Source organism: Lagopus muta, chromosome 8 (genome assembly GCF_023343835.1).
Source record: "Lagopus muta isolate bLagMut1 chromosome 8, bLagMut1 primary, whole genome shotgun sequence".
Lineage (NCBI taxonomy): Eukaryota > Metazoa > Chordata > Aves > Galliformes > Phasianidae > Lagopus > Lagopus muta.
In genome coordinates, this window is record NC_064440.1 from 36,267,913 (window position 1) to 36,295,536 (window position 27,624).

Sequence of the window (27,624 nt, forward strand, 5' to 3'; positions counted from 1 at the left end):
AGTAACAGAATTCTGACAGGATTGCCAAGATTCTCACTTTCCAAATGGGACATATTGCAGAAGAATGTACTTTGTGCATAAAGGGCAACTGCTCACCCTATTGTAGCTTTCAAGTGTACCTTTAGTAGCTACAGAATTTCTAGATGAAACACTAAAAATCTTGTAGAAAGCATAAATAATTACAAGTAACTCCTGATTATCAGGGAATGCAGCTGTGAATATGGCAGAATCACAGAATCACAGAATCACAGAATTGTAGGGGTTGGAAGGGACCTCCAGAGATCATCGAGTCCAACCCCCCTGCCAAAGCAGGTTCCCTACACCAGGTCGCACAGGTCGGCATCCAGGCAGGTCTTGAACGTCTCCAGAGAAGGAGACTCCACCACCTCCCTGGGCAGCCTGTTCCAGTGCTCCGTCACCCTCACTGTAAAGAAGTTCTTGCGCATGTTTGTGCGGAACTTCCTATGCTCCAGTTTCTGGCCGTTTCCCCTTGTCCTGTCTCCACTCACCACTGAAAAGAGTCCGGCCTCGCCATTCTGCCCCCCACACCTTAGATATTTATAGACCTGGATCAGGTCCCCTCTCAGTCTCCTTTTCTCAAGGCTGAACAGACCCAGTTCACTCAGCCTTTCCTCATAGGGGAGATGCTCCAGGCCCTTCACCATCTTCGTGGCCCTCCGCTGGACTCTTTCCAAGAGATCCCTGTCTTTTTTGTACTGGGGAGCCCAGAACTGGACGCAGTACTCCAGATGAGGTCTTACCAGGGCAGAGTAGAGGGGGAGGATCACCTCCTTTGACCTGCTGGCCACGCTCTTTTTAATGCACCCCAGTAAGCCATTGGCCTTTTTGGCCACAAGGGCACACTGCTGGCTCATGGCCGACCTGTCGTCCACCAGGACACCCAGGTCACTTTCCGCAGAGCTCCCCTCCAGCAGCTCATCCACCAACCTGTACTGGTGCATGCAATTATTCCTCCCCAGATGAAAGACTCTACACTTGCTTTTGTTAAACCTCATCCAGTTTCTTTCTGCCCAGCTCTCCAGCCTATCCAGGTCTTGCTGAATGGCAGCACAGCCTTCAGGCGTGTCAGCCAATCCTCCCAACTTCGTATCATCGGCAAACTTGCTGAGGGTGGCCATTATCCCCTCATCAAGGTAATTGATGAAGATGTTGAACAAGACCGGACCCAGCACAGACCCCTGAGGAACACCGCTGGTTACAGGCCTCCAACCGGACTCTGCACCACCAACAACGACCCTCTGTGCTCTGCCAGTCAGCCAGTTCTCAACCCACCTCACTGTCCACTCATCTATCCCACACTTCCTCAGCTTTGTTATAAGGACGTCATGGGGGACAGTATCAAATGCCTTGCTGAAATCAAGGTAGAAGCTCACTGCAGTATACTTACATCTTGGCAGAACAAACCATTTGCTCTTTATGTTTTGCTAACAAGTGTACCTGGAAAGATTTACACATGTCAACTCAATAGATACCTGGAGGTGTGTATGTTTCTACTGAAGAGTGCACAAGAACAGACCGTCTCTTTGAAGGCATAGGCATTTTTCTCTCCTTGTATTTCGCAAGAGCTGCCTGCACTGCTTCAGTGTGGACATCTGTATAGAAAACAAACACAAAAGGTTAGGAAATTAAATTCAATCACAATTTCTTTCTAAAAACACAGAAAGCACTAATGCCACCTTTAACAGCTCAAATACAAAATCTGAACTGCACATGAGGGCCCTTATTGCTTTTGTCCTATCCTCAGTCCAATTGCTTAGCTGACTTGTGGAACAGGTTCTCAGCCTCAATGAGAGACTGAGCAGAATGGAGAACAGAAAGGTCCAAAGTTAAATTCCAGTTATGTGGTTTTGCACTCTGAAGCTGTTACAAGTGCGCCAACCAGTTTTGCTACTAATCTTAGTTCTCCAAATAGCAGCAGTTTCAACAATCTGTACTGTCTGCCTCTAGAAATGGCTGCTGCAAACCAGTGTCCCATATGGCTGCATCTCTCTGATAAGGACTGACAAAAAAAAATAATACCTTAATTACCTTAATTGTACTATGACATTCAGAGAGCACCAAGATTAATTTTTGACCAGTTAGTATGTGTACAGACTGGAGATGTTGTACCAGCTAATTGACCCTGTGCAGCTCTGCAAGCTGATTATTGTTTTGACTGATCATTAGACACTTCTGCAAGCAGCAATAAACTCACTGCTGTGACCCATTCACTTGTTGTTGGAATTGGTTTTCTCTTTAAAAACTTCCACCAGATGTTCCTTATGGGCTTTTTGTTGTTGCTGCATTTTGCTACTGGACTTTTGCATTTCACTACTGAAATTTTACTTCCCATGTTAAGAAAGCACATGTGACTGGTGTGGGATCAAGCTCTCTTCCACAACAAGAAAACACAACATTCTGTGACTGCCACAAAGGTGTCACACCTGGAGCAGACATCTTGCAGCCTGTTCAGTACGTTGTACATTCAGTGTATACTGCAGCAGGACACTCAGAAGGGTACAGCAGCACAGAGCTAGCTGTTACAGGGTGAAGAACAGTAACCTGGAAAAAGTGAAATAGTGGGAAGGGAAAGCAGAGTTGCTGGGAAAGCATCTTCAGATGTTCTGAAGGCCAAAACCAGGCAGCAAAGAGTCCGAAGAGAAGGAACACGAGTCTTCACAGAAACTGCACATCTTCATAGGAGGAAAACCAGCAACAACAGCAACACGCTGGATTAAAGTGTCCTCTGAATTGCAGGGTATATGGCATTGAGGGCTGTCAGCCTGCAAAACTGTCTGCAAAGCCTCTGCGTTTCTCACCTTGTCTCACTGTCATCATTAAACTCTGAAATGTTAAGCGCTGTTCAGGGAACACTTACATAATTTATTGCTGACATTATTTATTAACAGCATTCCACTGATGGAAATTTTCAGTTAATATTTACTGCTTGGAGATGAAATCTGTGGGTGACAAGGATTATTGTTAATTTAAATGAAAGGCAACTCTGGAAAACCACAAAAAACTGTTTGCAGCAGATTTTTATAATTGCTGCAAAAAGAGGCCCTGTTCCACTCTCACCAGTTACTCTTGCAAAGTCACAGAAAAACTGTTGAGATGCAAAGAAAGGAAAGACAGATGTAAAGAGAAGGCTGAAAGGAAATAAAGAAATAAGATTCTCCCCTCAGAAGTCCAAAGAACAAATAAGGCATGCAACTGATAGAATAGGCAGGAGCAGCCAAAATTATTACCTAAATGTTCTGAAAGACAAGCAGCTTTAACATGTGCCAACAGAGTGAAATTTAAAGGCAATATTTCAGGTTGCTGCTGGTGGTGGACAACAACTTTTTGCAGAAAGCACTTTCAGCACAGTTAAAACCTCTATGATAAACTGAGACTACTTTGTGAAGCACAACAGTGACTCTTTATGCCAAAGTATTTGGGGGAATAGAGTGAAGCTATTTAAGCAGTAACTTGTGTTTTCTGAGATGTGTTGTCAACGTTTCTATTCATACTCCACATATGCATAAATCTCACAGCTGGAATAGCTATGGAAAACGGCATCAGCAGTGATGCAAAGCATTCGAAGATTAGAATCAACTAGATGATTCAATATCTGTCAGAGCACAAATACTTGAGAAATCCTTGCATTTTTCTTTTAGTTTATCTCTTCATTCAAATACAAACGACAACCACTACTGCAATAAACCTGAAACAATTTCTTTGGTTAAAAGTTAGAGGAAAAAGTGAAAACAATCTAGTCTCCTGGCATCTTTACTTACATTTGTTTGCATAGGCATAAGCTAAACATAAATTAAATCAAGCAAATGCTTCACTATTTGGTTTGGATATCACCTGAGCGTGTTAAGCCCTGCCATACATCACAAAAGGGAAAAAAGAAATCCAATGACATATTTCACATGAACTTTTTCTGCCTGAGTTTAAACTTCAAAGTGAAAAGATCATCCTAGACAAAAATGTTTAAGAGGAACAAGGAACAGCGATGGGATTTTTCATTGGCCAAAAGTGTAAAAAAAAAATCTAAAAAGCTATCATCAGGCTTCGTCTCAAATAGCTGCCCATTAACAAGATTGCCTGAACACTTAATGATCATTCAGAAAAAAACTGTTAGTAGAAAGCAAAAATACTGCCTTCACTCTAGACCAGTGAAACTGAGAGCAGTTTTTCAGAGTTACTGAAAGTCACTTTAAATAGAGTTAAATCAACAATCCCATAGAAATATTAATTCTAGGAAAAGAAGCAGCACTGATAATTAGCACTGATAGACTAATATTTAAAAGCCACATCTGTTAATAAGCAATTATCTAGCTGAACTTGTTTAATATCCACCTACTACTACATCTGCATTGAAAGGCTAAATAGTCCTACACTAAATTTCCCCCAGACAATACCAACAATACATCAGGGCTGTTTGCTTGCTTTCTGTTTGCTTTAAAGTATTCTCAGCGCAAACCTAAGTAAGATGCTAGAAGCTGTAAGACAAGAAAAGTAGCAGTGTGTACAATCTATCTCTATGGATTCTCCCAGCTCTCCTGGCTAATAGTTTCCAAGTATTCTCTATTTGTAGTTGTGCTCTTCTTGCAAATTTCATTTCTGATGGTTTAACACAATCAACCTAATTAGTTTCTTACTATCAGGTTCATGACTCGCCTTGTAATTTGCCTGGAAGCTATTTGTTCACAACTCCTGGAACAAACCTGTTCATCATGGCTGTAATTCAATCACCACATCTACTTTCTTAGTATATATTCAGCAGCAAAATTACACTGAAGGTATATTAAAATGCAGACGTAAATATACACAACTAATTTTTACTTTAGTCAAACATCTCCTTTCATTAACTTTGATACTATGTAATCTCTGAAATTCAGGACCTTCCTTGTACAGCCAACAATATGAATATGAGGGTTGCTCGGAAAGTAACGCCTCCTATTTTATGATGTTGGCCCATGATGTCAGAGGCAGATGGTGGTGGTGTGGCAGTAAAGGTTGAGCCTTCCCACCATATTCTGTTACATTTTGTTGCCATGTGACAGATGGCGGCAGAGGGACAGCTTCCCATCATGGAAAAAGTTGTACCTGTTGACATCCATCAACACTTCCTAAACACTGACAGAGACCGAACAGTGGATGTGAGCACAGTTCAGAGTGGATGCTGCATTTCTGCAGTGACAGCAGTCATCTCTGCTGGTACAGATTTTTACGAGCACAGCACGAAGCTCTTCTTCGTCACTGACAAAAATGAATACCTAATGGCAGAGACTATGATGAAAAATAGCATTTTGTAGCTGAGAATTTGCTCTATCAAATAGTGCTATTGTGCTCTTTGTACCATTTGTAGTTTCCATGAAAGTAAATAACAGGCATTACTTTAAGAGTGATCAGTGCAGAATTACGAAACAGCCTGGATTGAAAGGGACCTATAAAGACAAAAAAATACCACCAGTATATTTGATACATGGTGATTGTTACATCCCCTGTATAAAGAACATAAACAAGATGATAGATTCACAGAAGTAGGTTAGAAGGAACCTAAAAGCCCACCCATTTCCTACCTTCCTGCTGTGGACTGGCTGCCCCCATGAGCTCAGGCTGCCCAGAGCCCCATCCAGCCTGGCCTTGAGCACCTCCAGGGATGGGGCACCCACAGCTCTGGGCAGCAGTGCCAGCACCTTACTGCCCTCTGAGTGAAGAATTTCTTCCTAACATCTCATCTCCCATCTTTCAGTTGAAAACCGTTCCCCCTTGTCCTGTCATTGTCAGACCACGTACAAAATCACTCTCCATAGTTTTAAGCTCTCTTTAAGTCCACAAAGGCCTCAATAAGGTCTCCCTGAAGCGTTCTCTGCTCCAGGCTGGATAAATCCAACTGCCTCAGTCATACTTCATAGAAATACTCCACAAATCTTTCCCAGGAATCCTTATTCTCAGAATATTTAAGGTGTCTCATTCATCCTTCGATTTTTCATAAAGAATCCATGCAGATACATCAACTCCATTTCCAACATGAGTTTTTTAAAATGCCAACAATGTAAATATGATCTGATGTGCTACTGTAACCAGTAGTTACAAAGCAAGGAGAGCCAAGAATAACAGCATATTAAGGATACACAGTACATGTCATTACTTGCACTGTCTATAACCAAAACTGAGGTGCGTAACGACCATGGCAAGCAAAACGAAAAGTTAGTTATGAGTTCAAATGTATTTATCAGAGAAAAGCTTTCAAACACCTCCTTTTTCTCACTATTGTGACAAGGGATTTCACAGGGAAACAGTGTATTTTGACCACCTGAAAAGCAACAATGGGTACAGGATGTGATGATGATAACAATATTTTCACAGAAGTTTGCAATACAGGTTAGTTACAGTGGAGCCCATTTAAAATTAATGTAGAATATCCATTGTGACATTTCCTATTTTTGTGCACTTGTTTTAAACCAGGAAATACTTGAAAGTGAGCTGCAGTAAATATGATAATCCTATAACCTTCCTTTAAGAAGCAGCCTAGTCAAACAAACAACAACAATAACAAACAAACAAAAAAAAAACAATGAAAAAAGCAGAGCCCACATGCAAAGGTCTTCTAAATGTTTAAATAACTGCTCTAGAGGCTGGAAACCAGATCAGCAATCAAGAGAAAACTGTTAAGCATGGGGTAAATTCACAGTAATAAAGAAGTCACAAAGCACGGCTACAATTTCTTTCTCTCACAAAAAGCTCCTCGAAAAATATTCATTAGCTCTGTCCTTCTTCCAAAATACTCCCAACTTCCTCATTAGCTATACATACTACTGTGCTGGTGTTCTTTTCAGTTCAGACGCCTCGTGCTTTTGCTGCGCATCTTTTACCTACCTGATCGGAAGCGCTCATCCCTCGAGTTCGTGGAATGCGATTTCTGCTGTTTAGACACAACAGCCGTAGCTTGTGAGGTGCCTGGGACCCTGTTCTCTGCTTGCAGGGATGGATCCACACCTGAAATAAGTTTTATTTCAATGCAAATTCAGGTTCTCAGATAAAACCCCTGCTTCTCATGCTTAAAATCTACCACCCTTGACTACCTACACCTACAGATCAACCGGAGCCTAAAGTCTTTTAAAAATAGAATTGTCCACCTGCATTTTAAATTCTTTAAAATAAAACCAAATTAGATGCGATTACTACTTCACCTAGAATATAAAAATCTCTTCTGAACAGAAAAATAGCTTTGCTCGTATCAGTGTACAATCCTTCATCATTAGGTGTACCCCAGATCCGTTTGGATGGTGGAGAAAAGGGCCGTGGAGAAGAGGGAAAGGGACCATATTCACCCCCAGCTTAACATGAGACAACAGGAGAAACATTACAAATATGCTTACAATCACACTTGGAGATGCTGAAATGACACAATTATACTGTTCTACCTTTCACATGATACTTGAACCATTCTGTCCAATTCCTTCCAACTCCAAAACTAAGCCAGCTAATATTTAGGAATCCACAGGTCTCTTTAACCTACATCCATTTAATAGAATAATACTAGGAAGAATCACATTCTACAAGAACATCACAACTAGTGAGTTATCGTGTAAAAGTAACAAAACTTCTTTTATATTTTTACGTTTCTAGTTAGAAAAAAAAGAGGGCAACAAAACCCACAGAACTAATAGGATATTTGTTTCTGTAAAAGTAACACGCCAGCCTGGTTCAGTGGCAGCAGCTGCCAATTCTCAGAAACATCTCAAGGCATTCACTGGAGATTTTTAATGAAATGTTACTCTTCTTGTGCTTTTCCTCTGAACACAGTTGTTCACACATGTATGTAATGCCAAAAAGCGATGCCATGAATAGGGTGTGATTGTGAAGAAATGGACATTTTTCTCTGGTAAGACAGATCTTGCAGAAGAGTAGAAAGGAGACTTAATCAGTCTTTTCCTTGAAGTGAATACCTGATTGCAACCTTACACATTCCATGTGAAAATTCGCAGACAATGTATTTATGTTGTCTGAAAATGCAATAAAAAATGTATCAAAAAATGGACGATGTTTTCAGCAATCTTGAAACCTGTTCTCAAATTTCTGTATCAAACGGAAAGTATGGCTGTGTATTTTTCACTCTTCACACGACTGTGTTTAGACAAAATATCAAAATGCATGATATGATTTGCAATAACTTGAGCCTGCCATAATCTAAGAGTCATTTTGAACACTGCTTATTACTTGTGCATTGCCCCCATGTGGTCTGAATAGCAGAAACACTAATGAAATACACATATCGAAAACATAATGCAGATTTTTTACACTTTGTTGAGCTTTTTGAACTGTTGAAAAGTACATCTGTCAGCACCACACGAGCATTCTGGATATTTCTTCCGTGGTGAACGTGTTAACTTATTGAATAATTTTATGAGATAGCACAAGCCCAAGTTTAATTATTAAATAAGGAAACTTACATGTCCTTTTAATAACAAAACCATGTGCCTTCTCAGGTACACAAACATAGGCAGGCTGAAATATCAGTACCAGCAAGCACCGTGTTTCATTCAACACAAGCTGTCACACGTAACACACGCACATGTCGATCCGCAGAGGGCCCAAGAGGCACAGTAAGACCCAAACCCAAGTGTCCCAAAAGGACAACCGCTGGAAGCAGAACTGAGCAAGGACATGGTGCTTCATTCATTTTAAAGAACGAAAAAGTTTAAAGAGCTAATGCTCCCTCAAGCACTTGGCAGAATTCTGCTTTCAAAAGAAAAGCCAATCTAATCTACAAACTGAACTGATTCAATGTATCCGACACTTGAAGAGTGGTTGAAATGCTTGAGAAATGCATTTTGCATTTCATGCAAACAGAAGTTTTACATAGCCACCAGTCAAGAATCCAGCAAGATTTGTTCATCTACAAACAGTAAATAACTTCGTATTTCATGAAAAAGATTTAAGCAAGTCACCTCCTCAAATACAGATACAGAAGGGCAATGTGATAACCGAGGCAGTGGAAAAGAGAGGAACAAGCTAAGCTGGATTTCTCCCTGTTCACAACAATTCCAAAAAAAAAACAGCGAATACATGAGGGAGGGCCCTACCCAAAAACGTGCAAAGCATCTGCTCAGTTGTGGTTGATCTAATAATTCTTGTGGGGTGAAGAAGGTAAAAAAAGGGAAAAAAAAGATTTTTTTTTGCTATTTTTTTTTCCCAGAAGAGCATTACTAATTGTTAGTGGAGGAAGAAGCTCACAACGCACTCTCAACTCCTGGCACTCTCACAGTCCTACTGCTCCTCCATACATGCTTCTCTCCACAGACACCAAAGAACCAATACAACCAGTGAAGTTTCAGGCCTCTGCAACAGTGTGTGGGGGATACGTCTAAGCAAGCAACTGTAGAACCTTGGAGTCAGGACCCCTCAGGCTACCAAGACCCTGTCCCTCTCTACAATCCGCCATGCCCAGTAAAGCTGCCCAGCATAATCTGTGGTCAATGACATCGTCCCATCTGGCACAAGGCCTCAGTACTAGCTAAATCAGGAGGCTCCAGACAGAAAGATGAACTAACTGGAATAACCAATCAACAGATGAAAAACAGTCCGTCCAATGCTCCTGAGCTGTATGCAACTTGAGCTCTGCTATTTGGCTGTGCCAGCAGTGGTGATGGAGGAGCAACGATGAGAAGGTATCTAAAATAAGCACAAGAGAGTTTACAAAGGCTTACAAACTCCAAAACCTGAACTTCCTTCTTCTCCAACACTTACAGGGCAGATCCTTGTGGATTAGCATTAGGGCAGTTGAACTGTGACGAAATGACCAACAAGCCTCAGAAGTTCCCTTTAAATTATGATAACGTGCAAAATTAGTGGCACTGTTGGAAATCAGGTCTGTTCTTCTTCAGCTTAAATCTCTGGGGTTTGTTCCCCTTTTCAAAGAATGAGCTGTGGAAAATAGCATTTGGATAAAAACAGTAAGATGCTGCATTTAAGTATCAGACTACACGATCACATGCCAGAAAAATCCTGCTTCACAAGCTTGGTGAACTTCTTAATTTATTCTGCTTCTACGCAAATCACTACGTTAGTCTTCAGCAAAAGCAGCTGGATAATTAGGCCACCTCCCCCTGTTTACACTGAAGATCTTGACAAATATAACATTCTAAGAAGTACACACTAATGAAACGCAATCCACTATTACTATAGTTAGGCAATTTTTAACTGAGCTAAGACCACCAAAAATGAAAAGTCATCTTTAAGAAGCTGCTAGGTGAACACTTGGTCTGATCAACTAGAAAATCTGAATTAGAGTTATTATTTGAATCAGAACTGTATCTGTCCATCCACTAACACTGAGGAGTCAAAGCTACTAATAACATTTCTAGTGATTTTGTACAAGCAAAAATTATTTTACCATAACAGCACTGCAGTTTCTCATACTAGGACACTTTGCTAGCAGTGCTGGGGAAGATGCCTAGCTAAGCACACCTGGATCAGATACAGAGAGATAAAAGTTTCAAAAACAAGTTATAAAAGAATAGCACTCACTCAGGATACACAGTCTGAGTTTGCGAGCTCTCCAGGGCAAAGCACTGCTTTTGTCTCAATAGATTCTCAGCACAATGCAGAAATGATCTCACCTGAATCTGCAGTCACAAAGTATTGAATAGCAACTTGAATCAACTTTTATTTTCCCCAGTTTCTCTGATGTTCTGAAGTCATGTTCTGAAATGCATACATTTTTGAAATGCCAAAGTAATATTTCCATAATTATTGCTGGAGTTCACTTGTCTTTGCAGAGCCATAGAACACTGGGATTAGAAGAGACCACCGAATGTCATCTTGTCCAAACCTCTGCTCAGGTCCAGCCACCTGAAGCCCACTGTTCAGGACAGGCTACCCAAGGCAGCCACAACCACCAACCCATAGATAGCTCTGACGGAATGGCTTCTGTGCTTGATGTTCATAGAATCATACAGTATTCAGAGTTGGAAGGGATCCATAAGGATCAGAGTCCAACTTCTGGCTCCACACAAGGCTATCTGAAAATTAAACTGTATGTCTGAGAGTACTGCCTAAATAATTACTGAGCTCCAGCAATCATATCGATTTTATTAGACTGGTGTTTTACTAATGCTTAAGGTAAATGCTTTCTTAACTATTTTGTATGTATACAAATACAGCTACAAACAAGCCTTTCCTCCTTAGCCCCATAACTACTATGGCATGCCTGCACACATCAGAAAAGTAGACATTTAACCACAGTATGTTGCATTGAAGAGAGAAGACAGGTTTGAAAGGAAAATCATTTGTGAATCATATGCATACAAATTTCTCCTTAAGAAAAATGAGGTGCACATTTTGCTGCAATAAATTTGTGACCATGTAATCTGAAAGCTTGCACTGCTAGAAATAGTTTGAAATAGTTGAACATTTCAAAAGTATTATTTTTCAAGTTGTCAAGGTCAGTTGAAAAGTAAATCAAAGCAGTTAAGATAGCATCACAACAAATCACTCATTTTGGCTTTCCACACATCTCTGCCCAGTTGCATAACATGCTTCTGTCTGCAGAATATGGCAGATCACATTAGAGAGCTTTGCTGAGAGGACAAGGGAAGAGGAAGCTGAAGTGTAAACTCCAGGTTCTTTGAGCGTTATTAAATCCTTTTACAGCTGTTGAATTGGCTCTACAAATAAGGAACAAGAGGTGACAAACAGGTTCAATGCACTGAAAGAAAGGAAAAGGTATACAACAAGGCTGAAAACAAAACAAGGGTGGGAAACAGCTCTAGGTCAACCTCTCAGTCCCTACCCAATTTAGGTGGTCTTTGCCCCCCTAGGGGGTAACTATCCACTAATCTCCAAATGGACCATGGGAAAAGATGAATTGCTCCGAACTGACTACTGTGGTTCAGGCTGCTTGAGAACCACCTGCTTGAGGACTTCTCCCCATTTTTCACTTAGTTGAATTACTAACATTTAATTTCCTCTGCTAGCAGCAAGCTCAAAATGTTTGCTGTACCTAGATGGATACAGCTACACTGATGGTGAGACGAATTTTATTGTTCTCATGAAAATTTAGTACAAAAATGTCAACCTAACATCACAGTTTCGATATTCATACACCCAAAACAACATATTAGGAAATTTGATCACAAATGTTTCCTTCTGTAATGCTAAAATCAGTTAATTAGAAAGGCAGGCGAATAGCAGTTTCTTGGTATTTTCAGAAATTATTAGAATCACAGACTCATAGAATGGCCTGGGTTGAAATGGACCGCAATGCTCATCCAGTTCCAACCCCCTGCTGTGTGCAGGGGCACCAACCAGCAGACCAGGCTGTCCAGAGCCACATCCAGCCTGGCCTTGAATGCCTCCAGGAATGGGGCATCCACAACCTCTCTGGGAAACCAAATTATTAGCAGACAAGCTACAAATAGCTGATACAGCTAACCAACCTAATCATATTTAGTTCTCACATATTCCAATTAAGCTCACTGTACCTAGATCAAACCAAATGAATCTACTAAGATGATCCTTGGGGTCCCTTTGAACCCAAGCCATTCCATAATTCTATGTGCCAAAAGCTGTAAGATGGTACTGAACTGTTGCATTTTAAAAAAGTGGAAGCGACTGCTGAAGAGTTCAATATTCATCTGAGACTCGGCTTCTCTGAGCTTTGTGCTTGACTCCTAGTAACTACCATCTTCTAGGCGTAAGGCCCTTGTCATTTCAGAGAATAGGACTGCTTCCACAATGTTCTTTCTGAGTTTAGAGCTAAAGCCACATAATGGTGAAACATCTTTGATGTTGTCAATGTGCAGCAGTTGTTACAGCTGTTATTGGAAAAATGGTGGGTTAATTGTTTGCCATCTTTTAGAACTGCAAGTTGTTCTTTGGCTGTGAGCTCCCGAATACCAGGAACCTGGTAATTAAAAAAATACCAAAAAAGCATATAGTGATGTATGTGCTGTTTTTCCTTTACCAAACGATTAACTTCTGTCAAATGCCTGTAACAATTCCTAAGCTTTGACATTTTACTTTCTTAACATGGAATTTCTTTGTACGCTAGCAGGAAAAAAGAAATCGATGACTTTGAATACTCAAAGAAGTATTACTGAAAGCCTGCAATTGAACTCTGAATTACACTTATTGTTGAAAGGGATGCACATCATCATAATATCAGAAGCAGCAATCTTCAGAGCCAGGAAACCAGAGTATTATGAAGTACAGCGCTATTCATTCCTTGAACTCAAGTAGTGCCAGCCCAAACACCAGTCCTGCTATTAACCACCAACTGAGCACGCAGAACTAACTGTAACCAGATGTCTTCTGCTGCTGTCATCTCTTACTGTACAGGTACAGGAGGATTTGAGGAATCTAGTGATAAACCAATACAGCCTAGGTCCATCTTATGTTTAAGAGTTGACGAGCACTCACATGCACCTAAAAAGCAAAGAGGCTTGTAAGTAGCATCCTGCCATTTGAGCACTCATGTCTTTCAAAAATCACACACCAAATTCTATCTTGAACAGGCTCCCTAGCTGAAGTTAAGTGGCAAGCCAGTCGCCGTCCCTGGCAGTGTTCAAGAGGTGTCTGGAGGAGGAGCTACAAGATATGGTTTAGTAGCTTGTGGTAGCAATGCTAATGGGAGGACAATTGGACTAGAATATCATGTAGGTCCTTTCCAACCTTGTGAGTCTATGATTCTACTATTCTAAGACGGGCGAAGAATCAGCATCACTGACAGAATTACCTTATCTCTGAATATGGGAATTGAATCCATCCTTACAAGCTCGCTGATGACAGGAGGAAGGTGCTGCTCACTTGGTAGGGATGACAGGCCTTGCGGGTGGGGAAGGTCTAGATACATGGGAGCATCAGACAATCATCAACAACATGCAGCTCAACAAAGGTAAATGCAGGGGAAATGGGAAGAGAATGGAACAAGAGGCCTGCCAGCAAGCAAAGCTAACTGTTAAACCAGCCCAGGTGCTGGGTGTATTCAATCCCATCCTTCTAGCTGAACTAGATGTCCACGTAACTCAGGATGGGTTCAGTTGGGGACTATGGCACTCCCAGAATACTGTACGAACCACAGCTGAGTTCTGGCCCCAGGTCTGCATGGAGCAGAAGAGAACAGTATGACTGAAAAACAGTTATTAGCCACCTACTCCACGTTACAAGCAGTAAAGCCAGTAACCAAAACAGGTGAAGTTATAGTTAAAATGACCTCACAAATTCAGGAATGATCCGACCCACCTTCCTAAGACACGGGTGGCCCAAGTGCACACAGTGGCACAACGAGTCACCTAGCAGCCAGAGGAGTGTTCTGTCTTTCACCATTGAGGGAAGAGTTCCAGAAGATCCTAGGCCTGGTGATGTATCGAAGCAATGCACCAGAAGAGACACTGTTTGCTCCACTGGAGAATAGTTCCCTTCAGGAAGGGAAAGATCCCTGGGGACAGGCTGAGAGACCTGGGGCCTCTTCAGCTTGGAGAGGAGAAGGCTCCAAAGGAGACCTTTATAGCAGCCTTCCAGTACCTGAAAGGGGCCTACGGAAAAGCTGGGGAAGGACTTCTTATAAGGGCAGGTAGTGACAGGATGAGGGGAAATGGTTTTAAACTGGATGCGGGTAGACTTAAACTAGATGTTAGGAAGAAATTATTTACTGTGAGGGTGGTGAGACACTGGAACAGGTTGCCCAGTGAGGTTGTGAATGCCCCCTCCCTGGAAGCATTCAAGGCCAGGCTGGATGGGGCTGTGAGCAACCTGGTCTAGAGGGAGGTGACCCTGCCTATAGCAGGGGGGAACTAGATGGTCCAACCCAAACCATTTTATGATTTTATGTCTATGAAATAAGAAAGACAAGAGCTCATTTCACAAGTGGATTCCACAAAAGTCTGCAATGGAAGATAGTTCAAAGAACCATTTCCCTAAAAAAGGCAAAGCAAAAATGCCTTGGTTTGCCAGTAATGCTTCCCAATGGACTTGTCATTTATTCAAAATTTTACCTGTATAAAATAGCCATATAACCTCCCACCTTCAGATTATGTAGGTAGAATGACTTCTGTTGAATTCTTGACCAGTTAAGAAAAATGCATCACAACTAACACCACAACTTTAACTACCCAGGAATATTCATAAGGCAAGATTAATAAAGAGAATATATCTTCATTACATAAGCCAGCACGTTTAGAGAAGCTGGGGATAGGAGAAGAGTCTTTCCAGGCAAAAACCTTTCTCCAAACTTTTTCAGGACTCCAAAACAATGTTAGGCAGAAGACAAGATACAGCACATAACCTTTTCAGTCTTAACAGGACTGCCTACCTCAGTTCCCCAGGTGCCTCTGTGAAACAGATTTGAGGCCTGGGAGCTCAAGGGAGAAGTGAGCGATGCTGCAGTGGGAGAGGATACAGAGAGGATAAAGAAGAAAACCACCTCATAAATAATTGGCTTAGAGGTTGGTGCAAGCACAAGAATTCTGTGTTTTTTTGACGGGGCAATTTACTTGGCACCAGGCATGATGCCCGCAGATGGAACTCACGTCTCTAAGGGTGTAAAAGGATCCTAATCCAGGAAGGGGTGGGACTCACTGAATGGTCTTTAAACTAGGTATGAAAGGGACAAAATGAGATCCAGGAGGCTCCTGGAATCCATTGATGATAACTTTCTGGATCAGGTATTGGACAGACCAACCAGAGGTGAAGTGTTGCTGGAGCTGCAGCTCACCAATGTGGAGATCATTAAAGGTGCTAAGGTTGGAAGCAGCCTTGGCTGCAATGACCACGCCCTGCTTGAGTTTGTGATCTTGAGGAATGTGGGCCTGGCAAAGAGAGTGGTCAGGACCCTGAACTTTGGAAGAACAAACTTTATTTGTTGGCTGAGCTCTCCTGGAATGCTGTCCTTAAAGACAAAGATGCTGGGGAGAGCTGGCTATTCTTCAAGGATGCTTTCTGAGAGCACAAGAGCTCTTCGCCTCTCCGATAAGAAAGTGGGCAGAGGAGGCAGGAAACCAGCATGGCTTAGCTGTGACCTGCTGGGCAAACTGAGAGCAAAGAAAGGTGTGTACAGGCTTTGGAAACAAGGTCGTGTCACCTGGGAAGAATACAGGGATGCTGTCCAGACTTGCAGATGTGGATCAGGAAAGCCACAGCACTGGCAGAACTGAACTTGGTGAGGGATGTTAAAAACAATAGGAAGACTTTCTACAGATACATTGGCCAGAAGCGACAGACCAAAGTGAGTGTACCTCCTTTGATAAACATAAAGGGAAAGCAGGCTTCAGCAGGTGTGGAGAAGGCTGAGGTACTGAATAAGTTCTTTCTCTTGGTCTTTACTGGCAACCAGGATTATAATATTTCTCATATCCTGAACCCTGCATTTCTAAACTTTTAGGGTGGGAAACTGGGGAGCAAATCCCCCCCACACAGTAAGGGCAGACTAATTCTGAGACCTCTTCATGAGACTGAATGTGTACAAGTCTATGGGGCCGGATGGCTGCATCCCAGGGCTCTGAAGAAATTGGCTGAGGTGGTTGCCAAGCTGCTCTCCATCATATTTGAAAAGTTGTGACTGTCAGGTAAGGTCCCAGGTGACTGGAATAAAGGTCATGTCACTTCCTGTTACAGGAAGGGGAGCAAGGAGAATCCCGGGAACTACAGTCCAGTGAGTCTCAACTCTGTGCCTGGGAAGATCATGAAGCAGATCGTCCTGGATGACATGCTAGACTGCATGAAGAATGAGGGTGTGATCTGAGACAGCCAGCACAGCTTCACCAGCGGAAGGTCACGCTTAACCAAGCTGGTGCTTTCTGTGATGAGGTGGCATTGGTGGACATTGGAAGGCAACCGATGTTATTTAGCTGGACTTGAGCAAGGCCTCTGACATGGTCCCCCACCACATCCTTATCTCCAAATTGGAGGGATGTGGATTTGATGGGTGGACCACTCAAGGCGCAGACAGACAGTGGTGATCAGTGGTTCTATGTCCAGGTGGAGGCTGGTAACAAGTGGTGTCCCCCAGGGGTCGGTCTTCGGACAGGTGCCTTTTAACATTGACACTGATGATGGAATTGAATGCACCCTCGGCAAGTTTGCTGATGACAAAAAGCTGAGTGGTGTGGTTGATCCAATGGAAGGAAGGGATGCCATTCAGAGGGACCTCAACAGGCTTGAAAGGTGGGCCTACATGAATCTAATGAGGTTCTACATAGCACAGTGCAAGGTTTGGCACTTGGGCTGGAGGAATCCCAGGCATCCATACAGACTGGGAGGAGTGATCCTTGAGAGCAGCCCTGAACAGAAGGACCTGGGGGTCCTGGTAGATGAAAAACTGAACATGAGCCAGCAGTGTGCTCTCACAGCTTGGAATGCAAATAGTATCCTGGACTCCACCAGAGGACGGGAAGGCAGAGGGACCGGGAGGTGATTGTCCCTCTCTACTCAGCCCTTGTGAGGCCACATCTGCAGCACTGCATCCAGGTCTGGGGCCTCAACACAAGAAAGACAGGGAGCTGTTGGAGAGGGTCCAGAGGAGGGCCACAAGGATGATCAGACGGCTGCAGCACCTCTCCTACAAAGACAGGCTGAGGGAGCTGGGCTTGTTCAGCCTGCAGAAGAGAAGGCCGTGGGCAAACCTCATTGTAGCCTTCCAGTATTTCAAGGGAGTTTAGAAACATGAAGGAAATCAACTTTACACACAGGTAGGTAGTGACAGGACCAGGCAGAATGGCTTTATGCTAAAGGAGGGGAGATTTGGATTAGATGTTAGCGGGAAGTTTGTTACTGAGAGAGTGGTGAGGTGCTGGAACAGCTGCCCAGCGAGGCTGTGATGCCCCGTCCATCCCTGGAGGTGTTCAAGGCCAGGCTGGATGGGCAGCCTGGGCTGGTATTAGACCTGGAGGTTGGTGGCCCTTGCATGCAGCACGGGGGTTGGAGCTTGAGCTCCCATTCAATCCAAGCCGTTCTATGATTGTATGATATTCTTGAATTTGCCTTTAAGCATGAATCTAGCAGATTGTTTACCTGAAGATTACTTTTCCACCAGAAACTTGGAGGAGATGTTTTATTCAAGGTCACAGCTAAAAAGCTTCTACCTTGAGAACAGAAGGAGAAAGGCTTGGGACAGCATAACAAAAGATCAGAGGGACAGTGAGTTGTTGGAACAGTAATATTAGCCAAGATTAAAACAAATAATAAAAATAATAATTAAAAAAAAAGGCTTTCATGCCTGGTTGGCAAATCAGAAGTTACGACAGCAGCAAAGGACAGTTCCACAGTAATTCATATTTAATGAAAGGGAACACAGACTGCCTTCAAATGACTGGCAGGTCTGTCAGAACCTCTGAGGGCTGTGTTTTATCTCCCCTTTAGCTTAAACTAGCTTTGAAATGATTACAAGTGTCTGGAAATACAGCAGAGTTCAAGTATAACGGCAAGGTAACCACTGAAAATAAATCTACAGTTACAAACATAGTACAGATGAGTACAGTGTAATATTATTTATTTCACATTCAGCAATCACTCATAAATCACTCATAGTCCATATCCTGAAAATATGTTTTTAACACTCTAGTAGTAATTACAGCTTCACAGGTAGAAGTTACCTGCCGTTGAAAGCAGGTATTGCTTTCAATCCAGCATTGGGATAACTCACAGTGAGGTCCCTGCTATTAGGATAGGATGGTTGTTTGGAAGGGGCCTACAAAGATCATCAAGTTCAACTACCTGACTTGATGGTTACTTTGGGATAACCAAAGCACATCATCAAGGGTATTACCCAAATGCTGTCTGAACACTGCCATACATGGGGCATCAACTTTGAGAGGAAGCCTGTTCCATTCAGTTAATCTTCCAGAGCGGAGTTTACCTGTTCAACTCACAGATGGACAATTTGTCTGGAAGGATGCTGTGAGGAATGTGGTAAGGAATCCACCAAATTCCCTTGAAGACTTTTCCTTCATGAACCCATCTTTCTCATTCTGAGATACAACCCACACACTGGAATATAAAGTGATTCTAAAAAGGAACACTTTAACAACCAAAAGTCACTTAAAATACAACAGAAAAACGTCACTGAATGCTGGCTACACGGAAAAATACCTAGGAGAAGAAAGCACAGCATCTGCCCCCTATTAGCAAAGCGTGCTCCAGGATGCCAGAAGACCAGGTTACACTGAAAACCCTGCTCTCATTATGATGTAATTTCTTGATCTTTTTACTCCCTAGCCCCCTGCACATCTCCAGTTAATTTTTGCAAGGTTATCTGCTGTCATTCATCATTCTGAAGCTTTGCACAGCAGCATGCCACTTTGCTTACAGATATAGTTTAAGCACTTCCTCACAACTTTATCTGAATTTGGGGTGGCAGAGATTGACTAAGTCAGACTGCTGTCAAGGTTTATTATTATTCAACACTTGCACACAAAAATTGAATATTTGGTTGGATCAGTGAAAGATAACACGTTATAATCAGTATTTCTCCATAACTACCTTTACGCCTTCTAAGTGAAATCTAACATCACTAGTCATAACTGTAGGCTTAAACTCAAAACACACAACATAACCTTCATAAATGTAACTCCTAAGTACTAACACATTATATTTAATTCTACAGCTAATTGAAAACATGCTTTGCAGCCATTTCCCTATTCTTCTATCTATCAAGCTCTTGGCAGAGTTACTTAACACAGTATAATGATCAGGTTCCCCACATACTCAGCCACACACTGCATAAGATACTTAACCCAATCAATTTTATTTGGCATTGAAAGAGTTAAATAGTTTTCCTATGGCTAGTTTTTAACATGTCATTGGTGAATGATACAGCATGACAAATTAAACTTACAGACCTCAGGCCTTATGAAGACATGTCTCTATTTAAGTCTATTAATTTAACTAGCTTCAGCTAACTGTAAACTTGAACGTGGTCATTACCTCTTTTTGATTTCTAACAAGTGTCACTTAACCCAAAAATCACCAAAAAAATCCTGCCTGTATTAAAGAGTAATTTGGAGAACCTTCAGCTTTTCACAGAGCAGTCACTTCCCTCCTCTCAGTATAAACCATTTCTTCCCAGTACTCTTTGCTGTTTCCAAAACCAACCCACCACTTTTTCCTTCTTTAAAAGAAATACATCAACATGAAGCCCTACCTCAAGATCTCTAATCATTACACATTCCATAAGCTTACAGTGAACAAAACACCTCAAACGTCTTTCCAATTGCTCCTTTTTCTACTTTCCTCTCACTCACTAGGAGTTCTGTTTCTTACGTTTCCTCAGTGATCTCACCGTCCAAAAACCTTACAAATCAGCAGAATTGTACCATCAGCAAAAGCTCTGTTAGAAAGCAAGTAGCAGTAGGTACTGATGCAGTGCATGGGAAACGTGAAGTTTTTTGAAATTCAAGTACAGATGTAGAAAGGATATCATAAAATTAACTGATCATCAACAGTGTGTCCTTCACAGACCAAGAAAGAAAAGAAGACAGCACATGTAACTGGAGAAGAAATTATGAGCAAATCAAATTGAGGAAGACGTGAATTACTGGTTCTGGGGTGGTCAAATCACAGAGTAAAACCTCTGCTAATCTAAAACACTGCTATCTTTCAGATGGCAAAAATGTAATGGATAATGGGAAACTTCAATTTCACTACAAATACCATTGATTAAAGAATATTACTAAAAAAAACCTAAAACACCGTGATAAAATTGTTAATGATAAAAAATTACTCCAGGCTCAAAGCCACTGAGACTCCTACACACTATCTGAGCCATTCTGCAGCTATGCCAATTAACACAAATCTGAGGTAGAACTGGGTTAATAGAACATATGTCAGGAAACTAAACAGGAATTGTAAGCCAACTTTTTGCCTAAGTACTGTTCTTTGCACTGAGAAGCAAAGCTTAACCACACTGTTTTCAGCACATGAAACCCAGATTTCTGCTGTCTTAATGCAAAGCAAGGCAAAAGCAGTACAAATCTATGATTCTATGATTCTAAATCAGGTAATCAGATATCTTAGAAACCACGGTATCAGGCAAGATGTGATCAGCTAATTTCAAACCTCTCCACAAGATGGCTAGGGAAAACTCATCTAAACAAGGAAAAAAAATTAAGCAGCAGAAAATCTCAGGGAACAGAGAAGCAACATTCCTTATGCTGCCCTACATTTTAAGATTTAGGTTACATCATTGCATTTTTAGTTGAGAAAAACCCTAAAGCCTAATACACTTCGATAGAAAAATCAGGAGACAGCTGGATTCTAACGCAATCTAAGTGTGACATGCTTTCTTAAAATTATCCTCCAGGATTACATAAAGTCACCTCAGTGAGACACTCCTGAATGCCTTCAGTTTGAAAAAGATGATTAACTACCCATAACTACCCTGAAGAAGTGCCATTAGCACATTTTTTCTGCTCCTTTTTTTTTTCCTACAAAGCAATTTGAACAAGTTAATTCTGCAGTCTCATACAATGCTTAAGCTAAGTGAGTCCTTGAATAAGCAGGTTACCTAGACAGGATATTACAAAACACCTTCAGAAATCACATGGTATCACAGCAGGCTTCTGGAGCAGACATCTGAATGGAATTGTTCCAACACCCATACATAAATCTCAGCTCTGCCTCTAAGGGTCACTGTAAGACATGGGGTCAGAATATTCATGCAGAAAGGAGGAACAATGGTGGTTTATCCTGCACTCTAGCTTTAAAAGTTACTTCAAAAAATGTCTGGAAGTGTTACACTTTTCGAAGTCATAAGCAAGAACTCAGAGCTAGAATAATTTGTGCAAACAAGTTTAAGGGTTGAGAGTAAAAAAAAAAAATCAACAGAAAGGTGAGGAGCACTTTCCTAAGATACTCCAGATCATATCAGAACTGTCCAGTGCCAACTATCCACCATAGAGATTTCTCTAAAACACACCCCAGCATTCAGCTGAAATGCACTGTGACCTGCAGACAAAGAAACTAACTGCTACTAGAATTAGCACATCAACCTAAAGAAAGTGTTTCTTGTATATCTTCTCTTCTGAAGACAGGCCAGTGTCTTCAGTGTAACAGACTCCATAGAAAACATCTTTTAAGTCAGACCACAGAATCTCCTCCATAGCAGCAATATTCAAGAGTCTTCAAGGGGCATAAAAAGGTCCTCCACAGCACATTTGCACACACGGGGAGAAACAGAAAGCTTTGTTTTCAATGCCTAATGTAGTAAAGATTTCTTCAAAGTTCAAACTGTGTGAAAAAGCCTCCAGGAGTAAACAGCACAGCAAGACTGGAGGCTTTTGTGGATTTATTTATTTTTTAAAATAAAGATTAGATGGCTAGAGGCTGCCCCCTGCTAACTTGAGGAAATCAACAACATAACAAAACTAGGAAAATTACATAAAGACTACTAGAGAACATAAAAGCCCTGAGCAGTTAGTGGACTCCAGTTTGCCTAAGCACAAAAAGGGAATGATATTTTTGTCTCTGCTGTTATGAAGAATCACATGGACCACCACCTCAGGATGGTAAGAGCAAGAGAAACTACTAGCTAGTTCAACAATTGGTATAAAAGCGGTCAGGGATGCCAATTTCTTCTTGTGATCACTAACTCCTGTAAAGTAGAACTAAACCATGACCCAAGTCACGGGACTATTGCCTCTGTTCTCTCCTCTGAGAACATAACATTCTAAGCACTTACTATTCTATCGTGTTCCTACAGCATTTCATTGTCAGTTCCACCTAACCTTGATTCTCTCTTTATTTTCTGTCATAGCAGAATAGCAATCATATGAAAGAGCAGGAGTGATGATTAATGAGTCGCTTTTTTTAATGGAACTGGCCAACCTGCATTCAGGAATAACTTTACTCGTTACAGAATTTATGTTAATGTCTTAAATGCAGTTCTCATACTAAAGGAAATAACTTAAAAAACAAAAGTTACCATTGTACATAAAGTAATAAAAAATATTTTACGCTTCTTTCTTGTTCCACAAAAATAGCCATGTTTCACTACCAGTTAGATGCTATGCCAATCACACAAATATTACTAGACTCATCTACTCTATCTAAAGAACAGCTTTCAAAGATTTAACACGAGGAACTCTTACCTTGAATGAGCGGTATGTACCGTGCTAACAGCTTTGCCCTTTTCTTTTCATACCCCTTCTGAGTGATATCTCCTAAAGAAACAAAGAAATAAATTAATATTGTGTGGAACGGCATTTATATCATCACTCTCATTTTTGTAATAGGTGTAAATTAACTTATTAGCTTTGAATAAATGAGATTAGCAATCCAGATCCCCATGTCAGAGAAACACAGCCATATACCTACCCACTCAATGCTATCTGCCCATAAATGAATACAAGGATCATAAATCTTACAAGCTCATACATAGCTGCGTAACAGAGAACGAGTTACCTGCAGCACCTGCAGTAAACCTGATTCTGGAGGAATCTTCCATGATGCAGCAAGCAGCCCAGGAGATTTACAGAGTAATGTAAACCACCAAAGACAATTAAGCTGACTCTGTGTGCTTCTGCTGCATCAGAAATTCTTGCTTCACTAAGGCCTGAGCAAGTGGGCTCTGGCATCTCTGGGGAAGGCCTCTGGAAATCCTAGCTTTCTTCCCACTTTGCTTTCAAATTCTAGGAGACATTAAACCACTACTATCATCTGCTTTCATTCACTGTTTTAGAGTGGTATTGAGCCATCCACCCATGTTGTGGGTTGCACAGTTAGAGCACGACACTGTATGGCCCAGAACAAAAGGAAGATTTCTACATAAACCTCAAATAAGTTTGAGGCCAGAATCTGGTGCTCCTGTAATTCCACTGACAGAACAAAAAGTCTTCATGTAAAACCAGCAGCAAGTTTAACAAGATCTTTTCCTTTCCAAGCTAACGAGCTTCACCCATTTCTAGATTTCAGCATAGACACCAAAAACAAGCTTAAAACCACTTCCATCTCTCAAAATTCACAATTTCCACAAGGGCATGCAGAACTGAGAATTCCTTCACTTTTTGGGTATCATACAAAAAAAGGTCTTGCTGTGCATTTCAAACGTTCCTCAGGCGTGTTTTAAAACACAAGTTTGTTTGGTTTTAAATACTGTCCCCAGCAATATGTGCTCTAACACATTTCCTCAGCATCCACCCTCCTCCTGCACCAGCTCACACTGAGAGCAGAAACAAAGTCGCTCCATTCCACCAGTCCCAGCAATTAAATGAACACCTATCATTTGATGCAATCATTTGTGCAAAAAACAGTCAATGACAGAACGAAGTTATTGCTCCAAAAAAGAACAAAGGTAAATCCCAGAATGCTTTCATCTCTGCAGATATTTCAAACTACAACCAAACAAAATGCATCTGCTTTTTGCTTCTGCACTCAGAAACCTGCGTTAAAGTTTCATATCCAACTTTGTACACAGAACAGAAATGCTTTGGCTATCATTTTTGCTAAGTAGAAAAGATTTTAACAGAAGAAACACATAAAACGTAACTGTGCATTTGACATTATGTCTCACTGTACAATTACATAAAAATATGACACACAAACTAAACAAAACCACAAATGCACAGATATGACCAGGTACAGCTGATTAAAATGCCATTGTATGCTCTTTGGATAAACCATTTCTACAGTTAAATAAAGAGGATACCAAAAAAAGATCCTCATTTTCCACGCTGGTTGGAAAAAAAGGTCAAGCAACACAAGCAGGAAGAACAGTCCATTTAAAACAGCAGTAATTCGGACAACTACAGCAACCTCAGCAAATTCTCTAAGTGACAAATGCTGCACATGATACAAATCTGCCGTACCATAACTTCAGCGAGGACAGCAATTTTCACCACTCCATAAAATTCAATCCTTAAATCAAACTCCCGCAGATCAACTACCTTGCCAGGAATCATCCAGCTGAAGAGGCATGTTGTAGAAGCAGCAGCTCAAAAGACAGAGTTGAAAATTAAGTCACGTTTAATTTAGAATCAAAAACTTATGCAAATTTGTTGATGTTACTGGGTAAAAAGGATGTTGAATCTAAGCACTTTCCTTGAATCAGGTTAGGAACAGTCTAAAACCAAAAGCATCTCACAGACTTTTGCAGCCCTGACCAGCAAGTCAGAGAAGCGTACCAAGGATTTCTTTGTTCCTCTCCGGGTGAATCATCCTGGACAATTGCTCCCACCCCCACCTCCACAGTGGGATTTAATCCAGCGTTGTGGTTTCTTTGTAATCCCAGTCCCTTCCAGAAATAGACCCTGAGCCACATCTGGTACACCAGGGCCACAGCTGCTGCCATTTAGCCACACTTTCTCCCTAGTTATCAAATGACACAAAAGCAATCTGAGGTCTCTCTGCCTCAGCAAAGCAGCTGAGAACTGTGCAAAGCTAGACACCAGTTTGAATGGGCTGGATGGGTTTGGATGAGCTGACAGTTCTCTGCTTGGAAAACCTAACACACTTGAAAACATGATAGAAAATGAATCCAGACAAAGGTGGCAGCTTTGGGGACTGACTGACATGCACTGGTGTGCGGGTGGGGGTGGGAAAACCGCTTCAGAGGACCTACATTCTACCTTTTAGACACGCTTAGCAAATATTTGTGAAATGAAGCAATGTAGTGTTTTATCTTACATCACTTGGAGAATTATAAAGGGAATGTCACACCGCTGCATGATTTTGACTTACTTCACAGTAAAACAAACACAAAAAAAACCAAAGAGAGAAGTAATTATTCTGACCTCTGTGATCTCTGTCCCCTCTAAAAGCAAGAAAAATCAAGGTACTTCTAAGAACTCTGAAGAGAATCAAACATGGAAAAAGCTGGTAACACAGTGTCACAGCTGGGAAGCCAAAGTTGATACAAAGGCTGCTGACAACAGAACCACAAATGGATGATTCATCTTCTGTGCTAATATCTGTAGTTTCAGAGCTTTACTATCTGAGCACCAAAACAGCAGAGACCATCAGCTTCTATGCCATATTATGTACGCGCATTGCATGCTTAGGCATTCCTGATACAGTCTCAGAGAAAGAGGACCAGAATTTGTTCCCAGCATCAACAAGGAGAAAGTTTCCTTCAGAGACTTACTATTTGAAGGCTTGGCCCGGATGCAGGCAAGTAACCTCTAACAATCGACGCAGCAAACCTGTAACAATTTTGACCAAACTATCTCAATAAAAATCCCTATTATAAGATCTTGAAAACAAGATTCTCTCAAACACAGCTCTGACAACTGCAATAAGCAGAGACTGGAAAAAAAAATCCACCCTCCTAGGATAGCAACATTTCTTGCCTTTTCTGCAAAATGCATTTACAGTAGATCAGCAGATTTCAGAAAGCCCTTGCTGATGGATATTAACATATGAAAGAAGGAGAGAGGATGACAGCTGGATTATGGTAAAGCTGTTTGTTCACCAAGGGCAACACTTTCTGCAGTAGCCATCTGTGATTCCTGAAACCTGGACAAAATGGAAGTTTACCATTGGATTTTTTTTTCCTAGTAGCTTATTTAATAATCAACAACATATTGATAAACAATCAAGTCTTCTCACAGCCATCTGCAAACAAGTAGTCTATTAAGTAAGCGTCACATTTTTAGCAACTCTATTTTTCCAGTTTCCTTATTAACCTTCTATTCTTCTCCTAAAACTGTACAGCAAACCATATTTCCATCACTTGTAAACTTTGTATAAAAAAATGATTCCTGAGACTCACTTTGAGACTCACTTTGTTTGTTGAGCTGTAAGTAAATCTTTTCCCAATTGTTTGCTCAGCCATAAAATTCAAATATTGCAATCACTGCTACAAAGAATCATTTCTAACACATCAAGTAATTTGAAGTGCTTCTGGTACACAGTTGCCAGTGAAAAGTCACAATTTTTTCTCCTGTATGCAACACACCATCATTCCAAAATTCACACCACTTCAGTTACAGCACTAGCTAAGCTTATATTCACGTTTTCTTTGAAAAGCACTGAAAAGTTTAGACACAGAAAAATCAGATGAAGCTTTATAATAATACATCTTCAGATCTAGAAATCTGCAAAATATTCTAACATCAGTCCTTTCTCCTGAACCAGTCTCTTCTGAAGAAGAGGCTGCAGATTGATGCTTTAAATTAGTTTGCATAGGATGAGCTCAGCGGTATGGAAAATCTTGAATACAATCTCTCATATCAGGCAAGTCCACCAAAAATGTAAATAACTGACATCTGATCCTTCAATGTGGTGATTCTGACTAACCTGTAAGATCTTATTTTAAACACTGTGATAGCACCAAGAACTTTACTGAAAATGCATAATGCACAATTGTAGTGGCAGTGCTAAGTCACAGCCTGGACCAGTGATGGAGCACCTGGTGGGAAGGCAGGGCCAACCCAGGGGAGCTCAGCTGCATGCAATGCAGCAGAGTGACTGGAAGGGCTGGAGCCAGGATCCAGCCCCTCCCAGACCTCATTTAAGGGTTGGCAGTGAAGGGGAGGGTATCTCACCTGGAGATCCCTGCGTACCTGAGGACCTTACTGGGCTTCTGAAGATAAGCAGTTCCTTTCTCTTCTTTCTGTGCCTACTGCTATCATGTCTAAGGAGGTCCTCGCTTACTGTAGCGTAGGATCTTGCTTCTCTGCCATCTTGTTATGCTTTCTA

General features: G+C 41.4%; 1 protein-coding gene across 4 annotated transcripts in view; it reads right to left on the bottom strand.

Moving 5' to 3' along the window:
* The window catches only part of DIP2A (disco interacting protein 2 homolog A), a 102,475-nt gene that overhangs the window by 56,010 nt on the left and 18,841 nt on the right, over positions 1-27,624 (bottom strand). For all 4 annotated transcript variants that reach the window (XR_007378443.1, XM_048952506.1, XM_048952508.1 and 1 more), the window contains exons 2-4: positions 23,079-23,150; positions 6,874-6,993; positions 1,494-1,613 (exon numbers count right to left, since the gene is read on the bottom strand). Coding sequence is in view for 3 of the 4 variants with exons in the window: in XM_048952506.1 (XP_048808463.1) it covers positions 1,494-1,613; positions 6,874-6,993; positions 23,079-23,150 (312 nt within the window). In the remaining variant the exon portion in view is untranslated. The remainder of the gene's footprint in view (positions 1-1,493; positions 1,614-6,873; positions 6,994-23,078; positions 23,151-27,624) is intronic.